Raw genomic sequence first — 25,716 nt, 5'->3', positions numbered from 1 at the left:
CTTTCTGCTTCTGCTACCCATTGTCTCCTCTTCTGTTACTTGGGGTAAGACCATCCTGTGACTACTTAAACACATAGCTAGATGTGACACTCAACTGAACAATGTGGAATTGACCAGATTAATCTTGTTTCTTCCTCTGTGCTTTATAGAAAAAAATGTACTGGATTTTGAATGAAGAAATACTTGGGCTATAAAGAATAGCATCTCCCTAATTAGGAAGGCAATGTGGTACAGCAGGGAAGGCATAGAATTTAGAGCCCCAGAGAACATAGGTTTGAACCCCATTTACTGCCTTGTGATTTGGGGCAAGTCAGTCAATAAACATTTATTTAAATGCATTTTGTTGTTGTGGAGTCATTTCAATTAAATCTCTTTGGCATCCCATTTACGATTTTCTTGGCAAACATACTAGAACGGTTTGCCATTTCCTTCTCCATGTCATTTGATAGATTAGGAAACTGATCTGAGGCTGTATTTTTACTCAGATCTTCTTACTTTATGCCAGGCACTCCATCCATTGTGCAACTTATCTGCCTACTATGTACCAGTCACTATGCTAAATACTGAAGATACCAAAAGGGGCAAAAGAGAGTCTCTGGTCTCAAATTCACAATCAAATGAGAACAAGTCATTTAACTTTTTTTTGAGTTCAGTGTCATTATCTGTAAATGGGGAGGAGGGGAAGGAGAAAGAATTGGATTCAATGACCTTTAATGTCCTTTCCAGTTCTAAATCTTGGATTCTGATGATCCTATGTTTATCTTTGTGTATTTGCAGACATATCTTGGGGAAAGTATTGTATTTCCTAGGACAGAATTAGAAGCAAAAGCAGCAAAAGTAGAGTCATTCAAGGCCTATGGCTCAAATGAGATGACATACAGAAACTTAAACAAATCTAACCTAATTCACAAACCTAAACATGCTCTGTAAATGTCAGCGGTCATTAGGTTCCACTGTAAAATGAGTAAGGCTGGCAGTAGCTAAAAGTACATATACAAGAATTTAAGATTTTCTTTGCCACAATACTCCCTCCTCTGCTCTTTTGAGAAGGACCATGGGCATAGTGTGCACATTTCCAAAGTGAAAATGGGGACATCTGGTACAACTCAGGACTATTTTAATAACTGGTAGACAGAGCAAAATATTGAAAATGATGTCTGTCCCAGAAAATTTTTTACTAAATGGCCATGGTAACTACATGGTTCCTGATAATAGGGAGGTGGAAAGGAAGAAATAAGTCTAGATCAAATCAACAGAGAAAGAAGTAAGAAAAAGTAGGAGTCAGAGAAGAAAAAACGGTTGAGAACTTATAAGACTTAAAAATAGAAAGTAGTAATTATGTAGTTTTTGCATATGTCCCAGGCATTAAGTCTATCCATCCCCTATCTTATTTGCTTAATATATTGTTCAATGATCCCACCAGTTTCAATTATCAGCTCTATGCAGATAATTCTCAGATAGATAGATATGTAATATATATATACACACACATAGATATCCTGACATATATGTATATGTGTGTGTGCACGTATGTATGCCTATATAAATTGACAGATATAACTAGATGACCCTCTGACTCTGATATTCCATGAGTCTATGAAATATATCTGAAAGTCATGTCTATTCAAATTAAATCAATTCAATAAACATTTATTAGACACTTTCTATGTGTAAGGTGCTATGCTAAGAACCAAGCATACATACCAAGATAAAAAACAGTCATGTCTGCCCTTAAAGTACTCCTATTCCAACAAAAATACACACACTCAAAAAAGTTTGTAAAACACATACAAAATACAAATATGCATTTCCAATTGCCCCTTGAATATCCTGAATTTGATGTCACATAAGTCATCTAAAATTCAGCATGTCCAAACCGGAGCTCACCATCTTACTTTTCAAACCCTTCCCTTTTCAAATTTCTTTCATTGCAATCCCTCCCTAGTGAAAAATACACCAACCACTTAAATCCTTCCACTCTGGCTTCCACTTATCGCTTTCTTTCACATATTCTCTATTCTAGGTAAACTGGTGCCCTAGCTGTTTACAATATATGACATTCTAGAAAAGTTTCCATGTCTTTCACAAGTGGCCGCTCATGTGCAGAATTCATTCTCTCCTCACTCCCTCTTTGTTGGACCCCTGGCTTCCTTCCAAGCACCACTAAGATGTCACCTATTACTTTCCTTATGCCCATAGTTGCAGCATTTTCTCTTTTCTACCTTTAAATTTTTTTTTCACAAACCCTCTTGTGTACATGTATCCTTATTGGAATATAAGGGTATAGAAGACTTGAATTTTTACCTTGGCATCTCTCTGTATTTCATAGAATCATGGAATATCAGAGCTAGAGAAGACCTCATTGGCCACCTAATCTAGCACAAAGCTTCTTAAACTATGAGTCACCATCCCTTCTGCTGTCACATAATTGAATGAGGGAGTTATAAAAAATTCTGTGTGTAAAAATAAACAAGTATATCCTTAATATACAAATTTGCTTTCATCTTTAATAACATATAATATACTAAAGAATAGCTTTAAAATAAGTTTCTTTATGATTTATTATCAGTAAATGTTTGATTTGCATGACAATTTTATATATTTATATGCTTGGGGGTCTCATAAAAATTTCTTGGGCAAAAAGGGATCACAAGTAGAAAAAGTTTAAGAAGCTCTGGTCTAACTCATATCTACAAAAATCTATACAAACTCAATTTATGGCTGCTCAAGTATTGTTCAGAGAACTGCAATGAGAGGGAATCTGCTAACTCATGAGGTATCTCATTCACTTCTGCATAGGTCTAACTTTTAGGCAATTTTTTTTTCCTGATCTCAAGGCTGAATTTGTGCTTTTGTACCTTGTACCCAATGCTCCCAGTTCTGCCCCCTGGGGCCAAGCAAACCATGTCTAATCCCTTTTCCACATGATGAATTTTCCCAATATTAGAAGACATCTCATCTTCTCCAAACTAAACATCTCTAGTTCTTCAGCTAATTATACAAGATGTATCTCAAAGTCTTTCATGAAAGTGGTCACCTTTCTCTGGGCACTTCCATATGTACCATGTCTTTCCTAAATTGTAGTGCTCAGAACTAAACACAGAATAGTAGTGCAGCCTGACCAAGGTGAAGCACGACTATCACTTTCCTTGTTCATAAAAAGCTATATATCTTTTCCCTTCCTGGGTCACTGTCTTGTCATGATGAAGAGGCTCACACAGCTCAAAGAACTATGAGCTATGCCATGCAGAGTTACTCAAGATAGACAGATCACAGTAGAGAGTTCTGACCAAAGGTGATCCACTAGAGAAATGACAAACCAGTACAATATCCCTGATAAAAAAAAACTCCACAGAGAGTCCATAGGCTCATGAAGAATTGGACACAACCTGAATGACTAAACAACAAACACCTCTCTGAAGACAGTCCAAGATTATTACATTTTTGTCTGCTATGTCACATTGTTGATTCACATAAAGTTGAAGTTCATTGAAACCTCAGATCTTCTCAGGAAAAAAATTGTTTTATAGCCAAACCCCTGCTATCTTGTAATTGGGAAATTGATGTTTTAAAACTTAGATGTAGAATTGTGTGTTTATCACTACTAAGTTCATCTCATAATATTCAACTCAATGTTCTAGCCTGTCAAGATTTATTGGACGCTATCCCAAGAATACAGTGAGTTAGTTATCTGTTCTAAGATCACATTACCTGAAAATATGCTAAGGATGCTGTCTAAGCCTTTATCTGAGTTACTGATAAAAATACTAAACAGTCCAGGACCAGTCTACTAGAAATCTTCTAGCATGATAACATGCAACCATTAATGACTACATTTTGCATCTCAACATTTAATCTGTTCTGAATTCATCTAATATTATCATCTAAGCTGACATTTTTTCATCAAAGAATATAATGAAAAGCTACCAAATGCTTTACTAAAACCTTAGTAGACCATGTTTATAGCATGCTCCTTTCCTACCAATCCAATAATCCTATCAAAGAAGGAAGTAGAGTTAGCTTAATTTGACTGTGATCACCATTGCACTTTCTAAATAGTTAATAATCTTCTCTTTCATAATAGAGATTAAAATGTTGTGGGGAATAATAATCAAGCTCCCTGGTCTATAGAGTTTAAATTTCATTTGGTTCTCTTTTTGAGAAAATTGGGACATTTATTCCAGTCCTTTTAAAAAGCTATTCTCTCTTTTGAGAGAGAGAGAGAGAGAGGTGATTCGACTGAACCATTTGGAAGTTAGTGGAATGGAAGCTCCATAAGGATAGGAATGGTTTTGGTTTTGTCTTTGTATTCCTAGAACTTAGAACAGTGTCTTGCTTATAGTAGGAACTTAATTAATGTTTGTCTAATTTAATTGAATTCAATTAGGGAAAGTAGTATTCTGACTGGGTCACATAAGAGGAATTATAATTTCTGTGTCAGAAAATGTCCCTAGATAGGCCATTTAAATTTGCAGAGAGAATATTTCTGAATCAATCTCCACTACAGGGTCATTAGCTGAAGAATAATCTGTTCTTCATTTGCACATTTAACAGAATAATGATATTTGATTTGGGAATGAGAGACCTACTAGGCCAGTGTAAGGGATAAGTGTGCCTTGTTACTTATTTAGGTTGTGTTCACATGGTTTTTTCTATATATAGATTCAAGGGAGGCATGAAGAGATGTTTCCAGAGTCTCCTGCACCTATATAGGTGTATAGGTGAATGTTTAACAACGAGTCCTAATTTATAGCATTTGCTGATTTTCAATGTTTGAATGCTCACATTTTAAATTTAAAAATAATTCCTTGAGAATCCTACAACAGTAAGTACCCTGCAAACACTTCTTGATGGGATACTTTGCTTCCTGCTAAGAAGGAAAAAAAGATATTGTTGTCAAGCATCGGCCATTCTGCTCTTCCAAGAGAGGAAGTACTAGGCTAAAATTACATCTGCCCTCCAGATGTTATTGGTCTAGGGGGTATAATTTTAGGTTAAGCTGCAATCCTGATTGTTTTATCCAACAGGGAAGACACTCCCAATTTATATAGCTGGCACCGTGCCAGTTTCATATGTAGGGAATAGCAAATAAATCCATTCATCCAAGATGAAAGCAAACAGAAATCAGACAAAGTATAGAGATAAGAATATACCAGATAATACACAAGATAAAGGAACTCTCTTATTAGGAGTGAGATAACTCAGGTCAACCAAGAGCAACTCTTTTGTTCACAAATTATTACATAAGGCTTAGATTCTTGTTGTTTCTGAATATTACTTAACCTCACATTGCCAGTCTGCTCAGTAACTGCTGCTAACAAAGTGACATTTCTTGGAGCTCTTTTTATATCCCCAGTCCTTAGCACCATATCCCGGCCCATAGTAGACATTTAATAAATGTTGATTGATTGTTAAAGGTAAAATCTGACAACTGAGCTAAAAGCTCTCAAATGAGATTTTAAACACCTAGTTAAGAATAACTTCATTATCCTCCAAAATATCTTACCAGGTCTTATTGGTATGAAAATATCTTAGTCATGGAGTTTTCTTTTTTTTAAAGGAATTATTAGGGACTGAGTTCCCTCACTTTATTCTGGATGGCATCAGCAAATTTGATATTCGACAAGGAAAAGCAGGTAAGATCATGGCATTTTCCTTTCCAGGTATGGATTCTGAAGCCATAGCCGCACAACTTAGGCCCACCAGGGAGGATGGATTGGGGAGGTTTTTTCTCAAACCCCTACTTGACTAGAGCATCCCAACCTGCAATACGAGAAGTGCAGGTGATTTAAGAGAGCAAAGAATCATTATAAGTAAAGCTTCCAAATCAGAAGAGACTTGAGATAATTGAGGCCACAGTCTGTCCTCCCTCAAAGTCTGGTTCAGATTTAATTAATGACTTTTATAGCTCTAAAGCTCTTCCCAGCCTAGGCCATTCTTATCTTTCCAGCCATTTTATACTTTCTCCACACACCTTAATCTGGTTATAATGTACAATCCCAGAAGGCAGGGATTTGTATCCTAGAGCTTCCATTTTATTTGATGGTTTCTGTTATTTAAAAGTATTTCCTATCATCAAGATTCTTTGCTACTTTTACCCACTAATCATTGAATCTCTTTTTTATTTTTAAGATAATGAAGGTTAAGTGACTTGCCCAAAGTCACACAGCTAGGAAGTATTAAAGTGCCTGAGGTCAGATTTGAACTCAGGTCCTCCTACTCCAGGCTGGCCCTCAATCCACTATACCACCTACTTTAGATGTGCTCTGACCAAGACAGAGTTCAGTGTAACTATATTTTGAACATAACATTATGGGGCTTTGGTTTCCTTTTGTTAACAGGGATTCTCTTTTTCTTTTCCTTTTTTTTTCAAGAAAGGCGGGTATTGGGAGAAAGAGGGAATTAGTTTTTATTAATTAAAAAAATAGTTTAAAATGGTCTTTTGGAAGAGGAACTTCACACCCCAGTAGTTCTTTTATACCACTAAAATCCTAGAAGATTTATATGGCTAGATTTCAAAAAGAATTTGTAAAGGGGGACTTTAAGCAATATAGAAACAAAAGGTAACAACAAAAATGTATTTTTTTAAAAACATTAAGAACCTAAATTGATTCTTGAGAATTCCAGGAAAAGCACCAAAGGGGAGTCTTGTAGATAGTGGAATCTTGTGGATAGTGGAGTGTGAGGGAAGCTAGTATCCCTAGAAATATAACAATTTTGTAAAGAAGGTATTATAGTGTCACAAAAGACCAACATTAAATACTTTCCACTGGCAGGAGAGAATATAGCTTTGTATTTTACGTGGTTCTGATATTCCCTACAGAGTAGGCACTTAATAAATTTTCTTGATTGATTGTTTGACATCATCAAAGGTTCTTCTGCATTTTAAGCTAATATAACAAACTGAGGTCCTTTGGGCTATGACATATATGTTCACTCTTTGGGAATGATATGATCCTCTGACCTCTTCTTGGGGGTGAATCTACCTCTCATCTGTTTCTCCTAGACATGGACAATAAAAATTCATCCCAAAATTCAGACATACGGTCAGAGAGAAAATATAGGATCATGAATCACATGTGTTGAGAGAAACAGTGTAGCATAAAATGTGTAATCCACTGGGAAGAGTTCTGTTTTCAGTCAAAAGAGTTTCCATTCTGGTCCTGCTATGGACTGAATACATGGTCTTGGGAAACTCAACCAATCTTTCTGAACCACCTCCAAAGTCCTTCCTAGATTTAGGTCCTCTAATTTTGGGAGAAGGTAATGAAATATTCATGATATAGAATTCCTATGACAAGGTGATGCTTCAATTGGATCAGGAAGAAACTTAGTGGTAAATGAAATTGTTCAGGAAGGGAATGGGATACTTTGAGAAATGATGAGGGGTTCCCATCATTACTGGGAGCCTTGAGGGAGGCCAGATGACTACTTGCTGAGGATGCTGTGACAGGAATTCTTGGTCAAATACAGGTTGGAGTAAGTGTCCATTGAAATGCCTCTTATTCCTTGAAATTAGATTCTACAAATAATTTTTCTGTCTTTTGACAGGTGACTGCTGGTTTCTAGCAGCACTGGGCTCTTTAACCCACAAACCCAAACTTCTGGCAAAGATCATTCCCATAAACCAAAGCTTCACAGCAGGATATGCAGGGATTTTCCATTTCCAGGTATGTATGTTCATCTGCTTATTCTACACTGAAAAATATCAAGAAGTTAAAAGGCATCCATGATGTGACATAGTATGATAACTAAGAATGTTTAACTTGGAGTCAGGAAGAACTGAATTTTGAATCCTATTCTAGATACATATTACCTTCTTAAGAAAGCACTAGACATTACTTCCTTGAAGTTCTTCAGACAAAGACTGAATGGACAAATCCTATGTTGGCTATATGGAAACCAGCCAACTAGCATTTATTAAGCACTGTACCTTACAAGTATTGAGACAAGTAAAGAAAATAAGACAAAAAATGGGTGACCTAGGATGGAGTAGACTAGATACCTTCCAACCCTGAAAGGCAGTGGTCCTGTGAAGCCATTTCCCTCTCTGAGTCTCAGTTCCCTTACTTATGAAATAAGTTGATTGGACTGGAGGACTCTCAGGTCTCATGATCCAAATCCATAGGAGGAAGAACCCTACCCTGGTCCACTGTAAATACTTAATTTCTTTTTATTAACTTGATTTTTTATGCCCTAGTGCTTAGCACAGTACCTGACCCATAAGTGTTGATAAGTGTTGTTGATTGTTAAGGGGGAAGAAACTACAGAACATTGGTGGAAGAGATCTTGATGTCCTGCCTCTGTATGTTCTAGATGAAGCCTCTGAGGCCCTTCAGAGGGGGTAGGATCTACCCAAAGTCCCACAGTGAGTTAGTGAAAAGATCTAAGATTTGAACCTAAGTCTCCTCATTAAGATTCAGTGGTGTTTTTTCTCTGCCACAGTCTTCTGGGATACATGACAGCATTCTCAATATTTTCTATGGTGCTTTCATGGTACTAAAGATACTTCTCTTGCCTTCCAACCCAGCCCCCATGGGCTGCCCTTCTCCCCACATATATTTCTTACTGCTTGAACAATGCCTCAGCCACACTGTAGAGCCTGAATGATGCTGCTTTACTAATCACTGTGAAAACATCTTTGTGTCGTCTCTGGCGACGTCCTTACCTCACCCTCCGCTTTCTCAGAGCACATCCTCAGCTTGCTCTGCCAGGAGAACATCTGTGACCTCCAGCTGCCCAGACAGTCCTGAAGAGGGTTCCACTTCATTTATAAACAGATGATGGCTGGGGTCGCTCTTCCTCCACCATGTTACTTTGCTTGTGCGGCCTCCCCCTTAATGGAAAGATTCAGATCATCAAATCTTAGTTTTAGCTCAGAGTCCAACCAGAGAAACCCTTCACTTGCAAATGAGGAAACTAAGGCCAAGAAAGGAGGAAGTGACCTTTCCAGTGTCACAGAGAGTTAGCATTGCAGAGGGGATTCAAATTCAGGTTCTCTGAATTCTTTTTCCATGAGACCAAACCTAAAGTCTGAGATAAAATACGTTCCCTTATGCTTTTTAATTATACAATTCTGGACACTTAACTCTGTCTGCCTCAGTTTCCTAAACTGCAAAATGGGAAGAATAATAGCACCTTCTTGGGTTTTTTGTGAGAATTAAATAGGATAATATCTATAAAGTGCTTCGCACAGTTCCTAGAACATTGTTGTTCAGTGGTGTCTGACTCTTTGTGACTCTAGCCCACCAACATTGTCCCTGGGATTTCCTTGGCAAAGATACTGGAGCAGTTTGCTATTTCCTTCTCCAGTGGTTTAGGACAAAGATAGGTTAAGTGACTTTCCCAGAGTTAAAGGGCTAACGAGTGTCTGAGACTGGATTTTAACTCAGATGTTCTTGCGTTCAAGTCTCATGCTCTATCCACTGAGTTACCTGGCTGCCTCCTGGCACATAGGAGTCACTTAATAATTGTTCACTTCCTTCCCTTATAGTCTCAGAACTCACATAGTACCCTACAAAAGACAGGTATTTAATAATGTCTACAGCTACTCCTGTTATACTGGCAAAGGCACATAGGAAGATTTTGAGCAGCAAACCCAGTTTAGTTTGTTTGAGACATTGAGACAAAGATCCTGCACCAGTTTCCAGGGTCTTTGGCAGGTGAATTTGTCATTGAGTCTGTCCTGATTTGCAGTGTGGTAGAGTAGGGAGTAGCATGAGAAAGTAGAAAGTGACTACAAAGAATAGTCATTCCCATTGCCATCTATTGCCTCTAACTTGAGCAAGTTGTCAACTTTCTGGATTTTGTCATTTGTAATTATTATACTCCTACACCTAAAATTAGACTGGCATCACCATATTACATTAGGGAAAACACCTTATAAAGTTGTAGAAATGCAAGTTATTATTAGCTAAGACCAAGATTTATGTTCTGTTCTTGGCTTCACTTCTGACTTATTATGTGACCCTGGAAAGCTCATCTAGAATTATAAAATCCTTGAATTAGAAGAGACCTCAGAGAGAACTGAGCCTCCCTCCTGGCGGAAACATGAATCCTGTTTCTCACATCAGTCAAACAGTAATTCAGGATATGCTTAAGGACCTCCAGCTACTTCCTGAACCAACTATTTCCAGTTTGGACAGTTCTCTTTGTCAGGAAGTTTTTCTTTATATTGACACAAACTTTGCATTTCTGCTACATTTACCTTAAAAAGTACAAGATCTCTCATTTCATCCAGGACCATCTCCAGTCATCTTGATCTATATGTGGCCACTGGACCCTGGTAGCTCTGAAGGGGAAAGTGAGGCAGGTGACCTTGCATAACCCTCCCTCCCTTAAATACAATTCACTTGCATGTATTGACATCACCTCCCTGGTTTCAACAATGAAAGACAAACAACAATATTCAGCAACTTCTATTAGTAGTGACAATAATAGCTAACATTTAACATTTAAGGTTTGCATATTGCTTTATCTATATTATCTCACTTGATCCTATATAAGATGCCATTATTATTCCCATTTTGCAAATGAGGAAACTGAGGCTAAAAGAAGTTAAATGATCTCTTTTAAGTCATTTAACCTTGCTCAGGGTCATAGCTAGCAAGGGAGTGAGACAGAATTCAAACTCAGCTCTTCCTGGCTCTTAAAAATGCACTTCATGTATTAGCCCACCTAATTGCCTTAAAGCACTTACCTCAAACCAACCCTGTAAGGTCTGTGTAGGTTGTTTTTAATTCCTAAAATCTATTATTTTCCTCTGTAACCTTTTAGGGATGACTTTCTTTTAAAACTCAATTCAAGCCACCTAGCAGTCTTGTTGAGCACAATGCTAATACTTCTCTCTAAAAATCACCTTTTGTGTATTTTGTATCTATTTTGCATATACTTTTGTAACCAAAAAGTGCTATAAGACAAGATTTGAATGAAAAAATATAAAGGCAGCAATATTTGTTCTCTTTTTTTTCTTTTGCTTTCAGAATTTCACCCACCTCCTGGGTACAGTCATGCTTTACACCTTTCTCTTTTCAATGAGTAGCCCAAATCATAAGTTTCCTTGATCTACTCTGACTTTAGGAAGTTTCATTGAAATCCTAGTGCTATGTGATACCTGAATATTGCTTATTTGTGGCTCAGTAGCATAGAGAGAAAGTATTATGAGTAATATGATGTTTCATTTTCTATTATTTAGGAACTTATATGAGTTGGTCAATAAACATTTATTAAGTACCTACTGTATGCCAGGTATCACACTAAATAATGGAGAAACAAAATCAAAAAAAGAAAGACAAAATCCTGTCCTCCAGAAACTTAAAATCAAATGGAGAGAAAGAATACACCTAAGGAAGCTGACAGGGGTTGGGAATAAGGACTGGGAAGGGAATTTATTTGGAATAAAAAAATAGCCAGGGGGGAAATGAAGAGATGGCTGGTCTTAGAGTAGAAAAAAAACTGATATGAATTATTAATAAAATCAAACCCACAAGATTCTCTCTCAGCTCAACTCATATAAGAAAAGAAAAAAGCACCACAACATTTTAGACTACTGTTTTCTTTAATTCTGTATATTCCAAGCTATTTTCTGACTTCTTCTATTGCAGTCTCCCTGTAGGCAAATAATAAAGAGATGTGAATCACATTATTTGTGACCAGTCTGAAAGAAATCAGGAATTAGAAGCAGTTTAAAGAAACAGAAAATTCTTCTAGAATATGTCTACCAGTAGCAGGAAAAAAGAAAGAGGGGAATTAAAACTTTACTGTTCATTCATATTATCTCCAAAAGTGACAATAATCAATAGCTTCTGGACATTCCAGCTATATATCCATCAGAGGTGGATTTTCCTCCCTCTAATAAACAGACTTTGGCATTAGGAACCAAGTCCATAAAACCTAGACTCTAGTCTTTGAATGCTCATCACAAAATGCCATTATGGGATTTTCTTTTTCCCTTCTCACTGCCATTATGATGATCCTGTATTTATTTCTCTCCAAAATGTAATCCCTGAATTTTGTCCTCAGTCCCTTTATATGAGTATCCTCCCTCCAGAGCCTAGGTTCTTCCTCCTGTATATGTGTTTTGGATATAAGAGGGTGGGTTGGACAGGAAACTCACACTGTTTCTGAATTATGATTTCTTGCTTTTTAAAAATTGCAAAATGGTTAATATGGAAATATATTTTATATAATTTTGCATGTATAATTAATATCATATTGCTTGCCTTTTTGATGCATGGGGGAGGGACTAGAGGAAGAAAGAGAAATTCTAAGTTAATTTTTTTTTAAAGAATGTTAAAAACAAATAATTTGAGGGAAGAAGAAATGTGAGCCATACAAAAACAAGCAATAGGCTAGATTTGGCCGGCAGATCAAAGAGTTTTTGTTTTGTTTTGTTTTTAATGTAAAAAATTCTTAACTCACAGGCAGGTGGAAGTCTATTGACCTGAAACTTAGAGAAATAGCCAGATTTGGCCAAAATCATACAGTGCTGGCAATCACTATTGGAGTAGCAGCAGCAGCAGCAGCAGTAGTAATATCAGCAGCAGCAACAGAAGCAGTAGTAGTAGTAGTAGTAGTAGTAGTAGTAATAGTAGTAGTAGTAGTAGTAAGTAGTAGTAGTAGTAGTAGTAGTAGTAGTAGTAGTAGTAGTAGTATAACAACATTTATACAGTACTTAAAATGTCCCAGAATTTGTGCTAAGAACTTAACAATTATTCTCTCATTTGAACCAGGGCTTAATATAAATTGGAGTCATTCTGGTTGGGAATTTCTCTCTTTTCTCTTTCAGTTTTGGCAATGTGGACAATGGGTGGATGTGGTGGTTGATGACCGGCTCCCTGTGGAATCAATTAATAGAAAATACCTGTTTGTACATCCTCGAAGAGGGAACAATGAATTTTGGCCCTGCTTGCTTGAGAAGGCTTATGCCAAGTAAGCATATCCTGGAATTTCCAACCTTCCTTTTCTCTTCACTTTCCTGAATGGTTGTATTTACCCAGCTGCATTATTTGTGATATGGCAAATCTCATTAGTCCTTAGGCAAACCTGTTGTTTGTTAGACATGCCTTTTGGGGAGGGGGGAGAAGGAAAGGAAATTAGGGAGTTGAATCAGCTGCAGAATGCCCTTTGGCATCAAAGAGTATAAGCTTCCCTGCCCTGTAGTTAAGATAGTGACTTTTCCCTGTTTACAATTCACTTATTATTCTATTTTATTCATAGTCACAGAGCTAATAAGTGTTAAAGTCAGAACCTGGCCAGTACTTCTTGTGTCTAGATCTAGCACTCTAACCAATGTCACATTACATAACATCGCAATGAGAAACTAGTAAGACATTTCTTTATTAGAATTTCTACTCACTTTTGACCCTCTCAACTGACTACTTTTAATCATTTATTTGCTTCCTTATTCATTATTCATTCATTCATCTATTCATTCAGTTATTTGTTCATTTATTTGCTCATTTATTTAATGGTTGGGATCTCTCTTTCTCAGACCAAGCTAGAAATGTGGTGGCCACTCATGGCTCAACCCTGCTTTTAATATAGCCAAAACTTTGAACTATTCTGTTTACAACTTAAACTAGTTTTCCCTTCTTAGGCAAACAAATGATTCACTTGCATTCTTAATCATCTCCATTCCTTTCTGGGGATCCCTAATATTGGTGCCAGACTTAGAGTGGACACCTGACTTTAGTCCTCCTGTATTTCATAATTCAAGTATGCATCGATCTCAGCCTCTTTGGTATCAAGAACTACAGGTGAACATCACAATCCCAGCAAACTGTGTGTTTGTTTTTAACTGTCCTTTGAACCAGCCTATGAGAAATGTCTAAGAATATTTTCAAGGAGATATGTCAAAATGAAAATTTATTGGAATTCAAGACCTATGTCCAGCTAATAACAATTACTATTATTGAATCCAGTGATTAATGAAGATAATTCACTTCTGAGAGATTCATGGGAATCCCATATGTTCCACAAAAGAATGAGAATTTGCCCAATGATTTTAACCCCTTTTGACCACTGAGTTGATTGACTTAGAAAATGAATCCATAATTCTGAAATATGAAGTATGAGATAATGAGTCCCAGAATCTGACATCCCAACCCTAAAAAGTTGCCCAAATATAGCATGTCCCTACTTTCTTTTTCTAGAAGTAGAAATGTTTCAAAAGCTAGGGAATGGATATCAAGAAACCTGAGTTTGAGTCCTATCTCTTTTTTGTTTCTAGTATAAAAACCTTCAGCATAGAACTTAAGAATCATGACCAGGGGCAGCTAGGTGGTGCAATGAATAGAGCACCAGCCTTGAATTCAGGAGGACCTGAGTTCAAATTTGACTCCAGACACTTAACACTTCCTAGCTTGACCCTGGGCAAGTCATTTAACCCCAACTGCCTCAGCAAAAAAATAATAATAATAATAATTAAATAAATAAAGATTTTTAAAAGAATCGTGACTAGCTTCCTATGCAATCTCCATGTTGCAGAAATAGAAATAGGTCATTGAGACATTAAGAAGACTCAAAGACAGTTGTACTTAGAAGGAATTGATAGATCAATCAGCAAGTATTTATTAAACACTTGCATGTGCCAGCTACTGTGTTAAGTGCAGGTAATACAAAGAAAAGCAAAAATGTTGTCTCTACCCTCAAGGAGCTGATATTCTAAGGAAGGAAACTACAGATAAACAAGTGTAATACAAGCTACACTATGGAAATGGGAGAGAATCTCAGAGGAAAAGGGGATGGGAAATTGCTAATGGATTTTGGCAGAAAGATAATGATTTCTATTTTGAACGTGATGAGTTTATAAAGCTTGCTGAATATCCAGTTCAAGAAGTCCAAAAGGCAAGTGGTGATAGACAACTGTAGACCAGGAAATATAAATCAATGGAGACAAAGACATAGAGAGAGACACAGAGACAGAGATGGACACACACACAGAGAGAAAGAGAGAGAGAGAGAGAGAGAGAGAGAGAGAGAGAGACTGAGAGAGAGAAAGAAAGACAGAGAGAGAGAGAGAGAGAGAGAGAGAGAAAGACTGAGAGAGAGACAGACAGAGAGAGACAGAGACAGAGACAGACAGACAGACAGACAGACAGAGAGACAAAGAGAGAGAACATATCCTCTAGGAAATGCCAGTTACATATCAAACTCAACTTGTCCAAAACAGAACTCGTGATAGTTTCCTTAAATTCTTTCCTTCTCTGTACATCCCTTGGATTGGAATGTCACCTTTTCCTAGTCACTTATGCCCACAACTTTGGAACAATCTTTTTTGTTTCCATAAGCACATCCCATCATTTGCCAAATCTTATTAATTTAACCTGCACATCTCGCATCCATCTCCTTCCCTGTACTCATATACCTTCCTATCCTCATCCAGACTATCACTTATTGCCTGGATTATTGAAATATCTCTCCTTTCCAATCTGTCTTCCATACAGATTGCCAATATGATATCTCTAAAACACATATCTGATGGTATTAGTCCCCTATTCAAAAAACCTGCTATGGTTCCCTATTGTTTCTAGGTAAATACATATCCTAGTATGTATAATCTTTCATGATTTGGTTCTCATCTACTTTGCCACTTTTATTTCATATTATTCCCTTTTCATCCATTCTACTTTCTAGCTCAAATGACTTTCTGATTGTACAAGTCACACTCTCTGCCATTTCTGTGCCTTTGCGGATGTGTACCTTCCTTGAAAGCAAAGCTCCTAGAGAAGACTTTTCCCAATTCCCTATATTCTAGTTGGCAAAAATATTCCTTCCATTTTGAAATCATTTTGTATATTCTCAGCTGTGTTCATATCTCCTAATAGAATGTAAGTTTATTATTGCACATGACAAATATCTACTAAATATTTGTTAATTTGAATTACATTTAAATACTTTACCTCCATGGCTTGAGAATTTGTGAGCCTTGTTTAATAATATATGGGACAAGTATTTGCTTGGAGAATATCTTGTTTGGACTCAAATTTGTTATTTTATTGTTATAGGAAAAAAGGAAATATCTCCCCTGCCAATATAGATCAATATTTTCTCTTCAAATTATAGTCTTATTCAAGATGCCCAAAAGACAATTGATGATAAAGGTTGACTTGAAGTTAAGTGACTTGCTCAGGGTGATGTATATAGTAAGTGTCAAATTGAAATAGAGCCTGATCTTCCTGACTCTGAGACCAGCTTTCTCTTTACTATGCCATGCTTCTTCTTAAAGGGACAATGCTAATAAGACTCAATTAATTAAGTTTATTTCTGAACTCTGAGTATCTCATGAAGCCAATTTCTATTTCTCGTTGACAGGCTTCATGGCTCCTATTCCCAATTGCATTATGGCTACACGATTGATTCATTGGTGGAATTGACAGGATGGGTGGTCACAAAAGTCAATCTTAAAGAAGTCCATCCCAATCTGTTCAAGAATTTGCAAGTTGCTGAACAATCTGGCTCACTAATAACATGTGGGATTGCAGATGTAAGTACCAGTGGGGGCTTTGCCATGTTGAACCACTGCATTCTAAATCTGATTGTCCTGTCTTGCTGAAGTCAAAGTACTAGACTGTGTTAGAGGCCTTCATTTCCCCTAAATCTTCACAATATGACATAATAAAATGAATATTGACTCTTAAATGAGAGGATTGAATTCAAACTTGACCTCTGCCACTTACTACATAAACCACTCTGGACCTCTTTTCTCATCTATAAAATGAGAGGGTTGGCTTAGATGGCCTTGGAGCACCTTTCCATCTCTAGATCTATTACTCTATTAACCCAAGGCAATCTCAGATCCAGTCCAAGAAAATTATTATGACAGCCTCAAAACTTGAATTTTAGCTCCAGTTGCTTGCCCCTCCAGTCACTGCCACGCAGTACTAGCAGTTAATCTTTTAATGCATAGTTTTTTTATTACATCACTTTCCTAATGAAAATCCATGCAAGATGACCTATAGAATAAAGTAAAAGATTTTACCTTGATATTCAAAGTCTTTTCTCTGACCACACACTACATTTGGAGTCTTAACTCCCACTCCTTCTCTGCATGGCCCTTAAGTCCCAGTTAAACTGGACTACCCTTGGTGAGTTCCCCTGGAGTTCAGAGTTTGGATGTAGGATTTTCAGTACCAAGCACAGTTTTATCAGTTCCCCAGAAACCAGAATCTGGGAGTGAAGTTTTTGCTAATTCAACTCAACAAGACTCTTGTGGATAAAGTAGAATGTCAGCTTATTCATTTATAGTGATATAAGAACTAATACCTATTGTCTGCAAAAGATACCTAATCTTAATAAATAAGGCTACACTGGCAACTAAATTATGAAATGAAATAGTTGCTTTATGAAAATAGAATTAGAGCAAAGCAACATAGATGTTCTTCAGGGAGAATTGCAATCAAGCTAGAATAACTGAATTGTTCTTATCTATTCTAGAAATATCTTTGTATAAGGAATCAGTTTGAATTGTCCAAAATTAGAAAAACAGTTTCTTAAGACTGGTGGTTCTCAAACTTTTTGGTCTGAGGATCCCTTAAAAATTATTGAGGATCCTCCTAAAGAGTTCTTATTTATGTGGTTTAAGTATAACAATATTTACCATATGAAATTTTAAATGTTTTAGTATTATTATGAAAATAATTTTGTTTTCACAGACCCTCTGAAAAAGTCTTAGGAACCCTGAAGGGCCCCTAAAGCACACTTTGAGAATGGCTGCCCTTGGACAGTGCTTGATATACAGTGATTCAATGAGGGAATGGGGGATATCTAATTTGAAGAAGGGAAAGCTCAGCAAGAACAGCAGAGTTATCTTCAAGTACTTAAAGACCTCTCTAACAGAAGAAGGATTAATTATAATCTGTTTAATCCTAAAGCACATAACCAGAAGCAGTGAGTGGAACTTGCAAAGATATAAATTTTAGACTTAATGTCAGGGGAAACTTCCTAAAAACTAGAGTGCAATGGGCTACCTTAAAAGATGTTTCTCCTTGTTGGAAGTCTACAAGTGAAGAGTGGATGACCATTTATTGGGTGTGATGCAGTGGTGGCTTTTTTTTCCAGTATGGGTTAGAGTAGATTCCCCTGAAGTGTTTCTCGCCTGTGAAATTCTATCTTGTCATTATTTGAACATGTCCCATGTTTGTCCATCTCTTCACTTTTACCTGCATCATATCATATTTCTATAAAGTCTTCCCTCTTCTTTCCTCCTCTACACCCTCCAATAATAACTAGTAGGACTAGAGCCTGGGTGGTCTTGTTTACTTTCTCTACATGTTTCAAAACCCAACTCAAATGCTGTGTCCTCTAAAAAGCCTTTCCTGCTCTACCCTTCACTTGACCAGAGTTATTTCTTCCTATTATAGATTAACATAGCTTTTTTTTTTTTACCTCTCTTTTATACTTATTATACACTACATTGTGCAATGTTTATTTATGCTGGACCTGGTGGTATATGGTGATCTATCATAAAGGCTGATGATGCTAGGTCTCTTAAACTGAGGTGTTCTCATATATTGTATCCAAGATCTACTGTAACCTATTTAACATGTATAGGATTACTTGCCATCTGTGGGAGGGGAAAAATTGGAACAGAAGTGAGTGCAAGGGATAGTGTTGTAAAAAATTACCCTGGCATAGGTTCTGTCAATAAAAAGTTATTCAAAAATAAATAAATAAATTCCAAAAAAATAAAAAATAAACTGAGGTGTTCTGAGCTACAGTGACTAAGTCTATCAGGTTACCTAAGAAGGGGACAAACTGGTCCAAGTCAAAAATGGATCAGGTTGAACTCTTACATCAATTAGTAATAGGAATCAATCCATGATTTGTCACTGCACTTCCAGCCTGGGAAGATAGGGATACTCAATCATCGTTATCATCATTTTTGTATACTTGTTTTTAAATTTTCTGACTAAATTTTTTTTAAAAATCTCCTTGAGCATAAGGACCATGTCTCACTTCTGCTGATATTCCCATGATAGTTAGCAGGATGGTTGTCATATAAGAGGCACTTAATATCTATTTTTCTATCCCAATGTTGAATGAAAAGATATGGTATATTTGAAAGCAAGCATCTAGTTTATTATTCAGGTGAGATTGTATAATTAAAGAGGTCCCAGGAACATGCAATCTTCTTTTCAGTTCTGTTGCTAATCAATGGAAATCATCCTGCCTGCAAAGATACAAATGCTTATATGTTGCCTTGTTTGTGTTACTGTATAACAAATCAGTTCTGAGACTAAATCTTTTGTCTTACTATTTTTTTTTCTCTTGAAGCCTTCAAACATTGTAGAGAAATTCGGACTAGTGAATAATCATGCCTATACAGTGACAGGAAGTGCAAAGGTAAGAGAATCTTCTCTTCTCCTTTTGGTAGCTGGAGTAACTTGGATTTGGAGTGGGGTGAGGTCCTTACAACTGCCACTAGCATAAAATTTCAGTAAAAAGTTTATTATAAGGTTCTGGAATAAAAGGACTAGGGTTCAAACACTACCTCTGACTTGTTTTACATCCATGTCCTTCTGATGTGAACAAGGATTTAATTTCTTAATATTCCTGATAGCCAGCATCTGTTATACTTATCAAGCAATTAACAATTAATCAACAAGCACTTATTATTCTGAGCTCTGGAGACTCGAAGACAAAGTGAAAGAACACTTGCCTTCAAGAAGTTCCCATTCTAATGGGAAGATGTATATATACCATAGGCAACACATTAAAAAAAACTAAAATCAAATGATTTCTGGGGGCTGGTTGGTGTGGGGAGAATGGACAGACAACTGATTTGAGAAGTGGCATTTGAACTGAACTTTGAAGGAAGTTAAGGATTCTATCAGAGTTGCTTTAAGAAGTCAAATATCTTCCATCCCTGAGCCTACCCATCAAATCGAAAAAAAAAAAAAAAAAAAAACAGATGCATGCAGTCTATCTATTTTGTCATCTTGTCTATCAACATTATACCCAACTGGAAGATGCCACTGTCTCCTAGAGGACAGAACAAACCCAATGCTCAAATACTTTCTCACAGTATCTTGAGACAGACATTACAATTAAACCCATTAGCCAAAAATCACACATTATCCCAATGTCTCCTCTATAGGGAGCTAGTCTTTGTGGGTGAACAAAAACCTAGATAGTCTGGAAAGGAAAGAATGTAAAAACCATTTACTTTTCTTAGGGGCATATTGCCTTTAAAATGCAGGTGAAATAACCCTTCCCAGAATATAAAGCAGCCTAAAAAGTTAGGAAGTCCTACAGAGACTTGCAAACTACCAAATGCTTGGAAGAGAAAGATGAGAATACTGTCAACACAACAAAAATAGGTATCTGTGGGTGATTCACTTAGTATGCAGAAAACCAGAGATTAGTAAAACTTCAGCATTGGAAATCTTAAAGATCATCTGGGTCCATCTCTTCATGACGAGGAAACTAAGATTTAAGAGTTCCCAAGATTTTACAGCTAATTAGTAACAGGCAGATCTTTCTAGTCAGAAAGCAGATTTCTTAGCTTTCAATTAATACATTTTTATTAAGTACCTACTATGTGCCAAAACCACGAGGTGGTACTATGAATAGAGTGCTAGGCCTAGATTCAGGAAGGTTCATCTTCCTGAGTTCAAATCAAGCTTCAGACACTAGATATGTGATCCTGGGCAAGTCACAATTCCATTTGCCTCAGTTCCTCATCTGTAGAATGAGCTGGAGAAATGGCAAACCATTCTATTATCTTTGCCAAGAAAACCTCAAATGGGGTCATGAGGAGTTGCCTACAACTGAAATGACTGAAAAATAACAATAACTAATAAGTGCCAAGTACTGTGCTAAATGCTGGAGATACAAAAGGAGGCAATAGTTAGTTCCTTCCTTCAAGGAACTTGAAGTCTAATGAGTTTTTCCATTATATCACATCACCTCTTACTAAGTTTTCTACCTCATAGACTTACTTCTCCAATACATTGGAATGGTAACAATAAAGAAATAAATAGATGAATAAATGAATGAATGAATGAATGAATGAATGAGTGAGTGAATAAACAGATAGATAGATAAAAATTAAAATAAATAAATAAGCTATTTCTTAGACCTGAGAAAGTTTCCTGATGGCCAGGGACATTAAAATGAGGTACACCATAAAGGCTTTAGAATCATAGAGGTCCTAAATTCAAATTCCATTTCTGACACATTACTTCTGGGTCTTTTGACAAATCATTTCAATTTGGGGGCCTTCAGTTACTTCATGGTAAAAATGACAGAATTTAACCATTTGTCCTCTAAAGTCCATTTTATCTCTAACTCTAAGCTCTTAGGGTATCCATGAGATTCAGATATCTGCAGGTTAAATGAACCTGGTATCCAAAGTTCTATTCTAACAAGCTGAGAAAAAAAAGTAATTTCATTATTTTTATTTTGACAAACTGATCCATAAGATAGAAAGAATAAAGTACTAGAATCCCTGCCTTTCTTATTAGGGTATAAATTTGATCAAGAAGTGCTGGGCAAAGCAGAGCCATGACCATACAGAGCATTTACAGTCAATGTTCCATTTAGAGACCCCTAGAGTTAAATTGAAAACCTTTGCAATTTATAATCATTTATGAGGTACCTTAGTATAAAAGTCCTCTATATAACTCTAGGGCCAGACATCCTTAACCCTTTATTAACAAGTCCTGTCTAGCACAAATGCATTGTTAGTGAAGTTGAGAAATGATCCAAGCATTCTGGAGAGCAATTTGGAACTATACCTAAAGAGCTATTAAAATGTGCTTTCTCTTTGAAGCACCAGTGTCTCTACTAGGTCTATATTCAAAAGATATTATAAAACAGAAAAAGATGCACAAGTGCAAAAATGTTTATAGCAGCCTTATTTGTAATGGCAAGGAACTGGAAAGTGAATGGATGTCCAGAAGTTAGAAAATGGTTGAATATTATAGTATATGAATGTAATAGAATATTATTATTCTATAAGAAATAATAAGGAAGCTGATTTCAGAAAAGTCTTGCATAGACTGATGCTGATGAGCAGAATTAAGGGAACACTGTACACTATAATAACAAGATTATATGATGATCAACTGTGTTGGACTTGGCTCTTTTTTAACAATACAGTGATTCAAGGCAATTCCAATAGACATGATGGAAAATGCCATCTGTATTCAGAAAGAGAACTATGGAGACTGCATCAAAGCATAGTATTTTTATCTTTGTTATTGTTGTTTGTTCTCTTGTTTTTTTTTTCTTTCTCGTGGTTTTTTCCCTTTTGATCTGCTTTTTCTTGCACAATATGACAAATATAGAAATGTTTAAAAGGACTGAACATATTTAACTTATATCAGATTGCCTGCTGTCTTGGTAAGAAAGGAAAGCAGAAAAAATTGGAACACATTTTATAAAAATTGAATGTTGAAAACTATCAACAATCCAAGTCCAACAATTGGAAAAAATAAAATATTATTTTAAAAAAAGAAGTCCTGTTTAGGAGTGATAAGTTTGCCCTTGGTTTACAGAGATGATAATAGTGACAAAGTATTATTACTGACTAGAAATAACACAGAATTTTGAATCAGAGTTTCTGAATTCACCAGCTTTTGTGTACTTGATCAATTAATATCTCCACTGTGGATCGCAATTTCATCCTCTGTAAAATTAGTGTATTAGATGAAACAATTTCTGAGGTTTCTTCCAGTTCTAAATCTAAATTTCTAAATCTAAAGTTCTAAATGATTCTCTGACCCACCATGAGTAGTTTCTCTAGCTATGACAATGGATTGCTGTAAGTTATCTATACTACATCATTTGCCTTACTTTTGAGATCATCTGATCTTATTCTTTCATTTTATGGATGAAGAAAATTTGGATAAAATAAATTATTTTCTCTAGTTATCTATTAAAAGAAGCATCATGTAATCATAGAAAAGAGTTCACTTACATGTTTCAAGATGTACTTATGTTCTAGATTGCTTCAGTGAAATGACAAATGACAGGTTTTAACTATTTGAACTAATTATCCATAAACTTTGGGTAGTGATATAACTTTTCCTGCCAAAGAATACCACAACAGAAAGTTTAACAAAAGTTTAACAACTTTCATGAGCCCCAGAACAAATTATCCAAAGAAACTGATGCCCTAACTCTGGAATAGGTCTAATAATTTGAAGAAAAAATAAAATGCCTTAACTAATAAATTTAAGGATTATGCTTGCTCACAAATGTTTTGTCTGTTTATTCTCCAGTCTTTCTTACCCACCTCCAATCCCTAGATACATAGGTAGGATGATAAATGAAATTGGCTTTCTTTATTACTCACCAAACATAGAAAATCACTCACTTGGAGCAACCAGGTGAATAATTGGATAGTTCTTTTGGCCTTGTTTTCAAACTATTTCTGAATCATTGGTCTTTTTTCCTCCCAGTGCCCATGCAATTCTTTAGTAGTAAGTTTCTGAGGAAATCTAGTTAAGTCTTTCTCTAGAATATGATTTCTTTCTTTCTTCTTTCAAAAAATAATTTAAATTACAAACGATATCAACAAAAAAATTCAATAAATAGACAAAAATTTGAAAGATGATGCACAATATCATAAGCTCTAAATTATTTATAATTTATTTTTAAGAACTGTATTAACTTTACAGAAATCTTTATATTATATTATGTAATACAACAAATGTAAAGGTAGGTGACATCAACACCAATTATAATAATTTTATTCAGAAGTTAAGCCAATGTAAAAATAATTTCTACAAGGAGATCCAAAAAGTCCAGAAAGGGCCTTGGTCATAAAGCATTTGATAAAACAAATGAGATGATATCTATAAAGTGCAAGGCACATAGTAGGCACTTAATAAATGCTTGTTACAGCTTCCCTGCTCCTTCACTTATCCAATGGAGGGAGATTGCCAAAGACAATGCTGGGTTAGAATATTAATTTGTCTACAAAGTTTTATGAAAAACAATGACAGATAATTCTAAATAGTATTGTCTCATAATGCAGAGAGATTCAGTGGCAAGTAAAATTAATCTAAATATAGTAAAACTACTAGCACTACTATCCCAGCTCCCATTCTCACTGGCAAGTCAGTCTGGTCACTAGAAGTTATGACTCATTCATTTAATTTCTTTTACAAATTGATTCAATCGGGGTGTTTTCACCTGATAAAGGCATCAGGGTTAGTCATTTTAAGTAGGGCACAAGTGGAGATAGGTAGGTGATTGATTAATTCAATAACCCTTACTTTTACATAAAGAAAACTTATTATTTTTAAAAAATCCAAGTCATCCCAAAGGCATTCAGGAATGAAATTGAGAAGATTACTAGCCAAAAAAAAAGGGGGAATTTTGCAAAACTTATTACAACACATTTTTCTCTATCAAAGATAATGGAACATTGCACTTGGACCTGACATCAGAGTCCTGGAAGAACTCTGAGGAAATATGGGAAAATGATTCAAGGACATGAAGTTTGAGGTGGGGTCAACATAGGAAAGTGATCGTTCCAGTCTCAGAGAGCCTTTCTATCATTCTGCTGACCAGAGAGAAAACAAAAATAATTGGGGCATAGGTCTCTTGACAGAATACCACCAATGATCCCCAGATAGCAAAACAGGTACTTCTCAGGCAGTAGATGTCAGGACCTGTCATACTAATGGCCTATTACTTTTTCCTAGACTAGTTGGAGACAAAATTATGAAACAAGCAAAGTTTTTTTTCTCAAGTGACCTCCCAAATCTCCATATTCCATATTCATCTCAAATAAGGGGATGAAATTAGATGATCTTGAAAATTTGATATAGCTATCATTCCTGTAGTGTCAAGCTTCAAACACAGGGAAACCATTTAATTAAGTAATTCACATACAGGTTTAAAATACCTAATAATGTAATTACTTTTGTCAGAGTATTTGTATCCTAAATAATGATTTTAGGAATGAAAATGTATTTTAATACAACAGAACAACTCTCTAATAGAGGAATTTCGAGTAATATAGCAGGCAAAGATGTTTGGGAATAATGTGTGTGTGTGTGTGTGTGTGTGTGTGTGTGTGTGTGTATAAAATGCATATATACATATATATATAAAATCACTGACTTTGAAGGAATGCACCACTCCAGGGCAGCCTCCAAAAGGAAGGCCTATCAAGCTAAATTCCATTGCCAAGCTTAGGAAATTTCCTCTCTATATAATATGATGGTCCTGGGATTTAGACCCTTTTCTTTTTCCTTAGTCTAAAACATCCCTTGCCTACTTCAGTACAGGCGATCCCTCAAATAATAGTCATTTGGCCCTGTACTCAGTGCTCTTTTGGCTCCCCATTTAGGATTTCTTCATTTTAGGGTCTTCTCAGATTTTTCTCAACTGCTGTCTTCCTTTCAATTCCCTACAAAGTCTGAATGATCTCTTCTCCCTTCCTCCCTCCCCAGCAGTTTCATCCTGCATCTCAGTCTCCTTGGTGTGGGATCATCTTCCCTTCCCTCAGTGAGTCACCTCTCCAAGTCCTCCTCAGTGGACCATTGTCTTTTCTTATAAACAGCACAGTAAGGACAATAGCATATCAGGGCAATGTTCAGTAATAAAGTGATTACTCCTTAATTCATCTAACCTCTCAATCATAAAGAACAGAGGGAGAGAGAGAGATTGTTGATGTAGCTCATTTTTTCAACTGACAGATCAGGTTTTCAGAGAGGGATAACTTCTCCACTCTGGGTACTAGGGATAATCTGAAAA

General features: G+C 36.1%; 1 protein-coding gene across 1 annotated transcript in view; it reads left to right on the top strand.

Annotated features, from left to right (window-relative positions):
* Nucleotides 1-25,716, top strand: part of CAPN13 (calpain 13) — a 100,129-nt gene that overhangs the window by 24,880 nt on the left and 49,533 nt on the right. The window contains 5 exon segments of the mRNA XM_012539847.2: nucleotides 5,561-5,636; nucleotides 7,552-7,670; nucleotides 12,788-12,930; nucleotides 16,315-16,490; nucleotides 19,292-19,344. Coding sequence (XP_012395301.2) covers nucleotides 5,561-5,636; nucleotides 7,552-7,670; nucleotides 12,788-12,930; nucleotides 16,315-16,490; nucleotides 19,292-19,344 — 567 coding nt within the window.

This window comes from Sarcophilus harrisii, chromosome 2 (genome assembly GCF_902635505.1).
Source record: "Sarcophilus harrisii chromosome 2, mSarHar1.11, whole genome shotgun sequence".
Taxonomy (NCBI): Eukaryota; Metazoa; Chordata; class Mammalia; order Dasyuromorphia; family Dasyuridae; genus Sarcophilus; species Sarcophilus harrisii.
The sequence above is the reverse complement of the archived record's forward strand: the minus strand, read 5'-3'. Positions and strand labels throughout refer to the sequence as shown.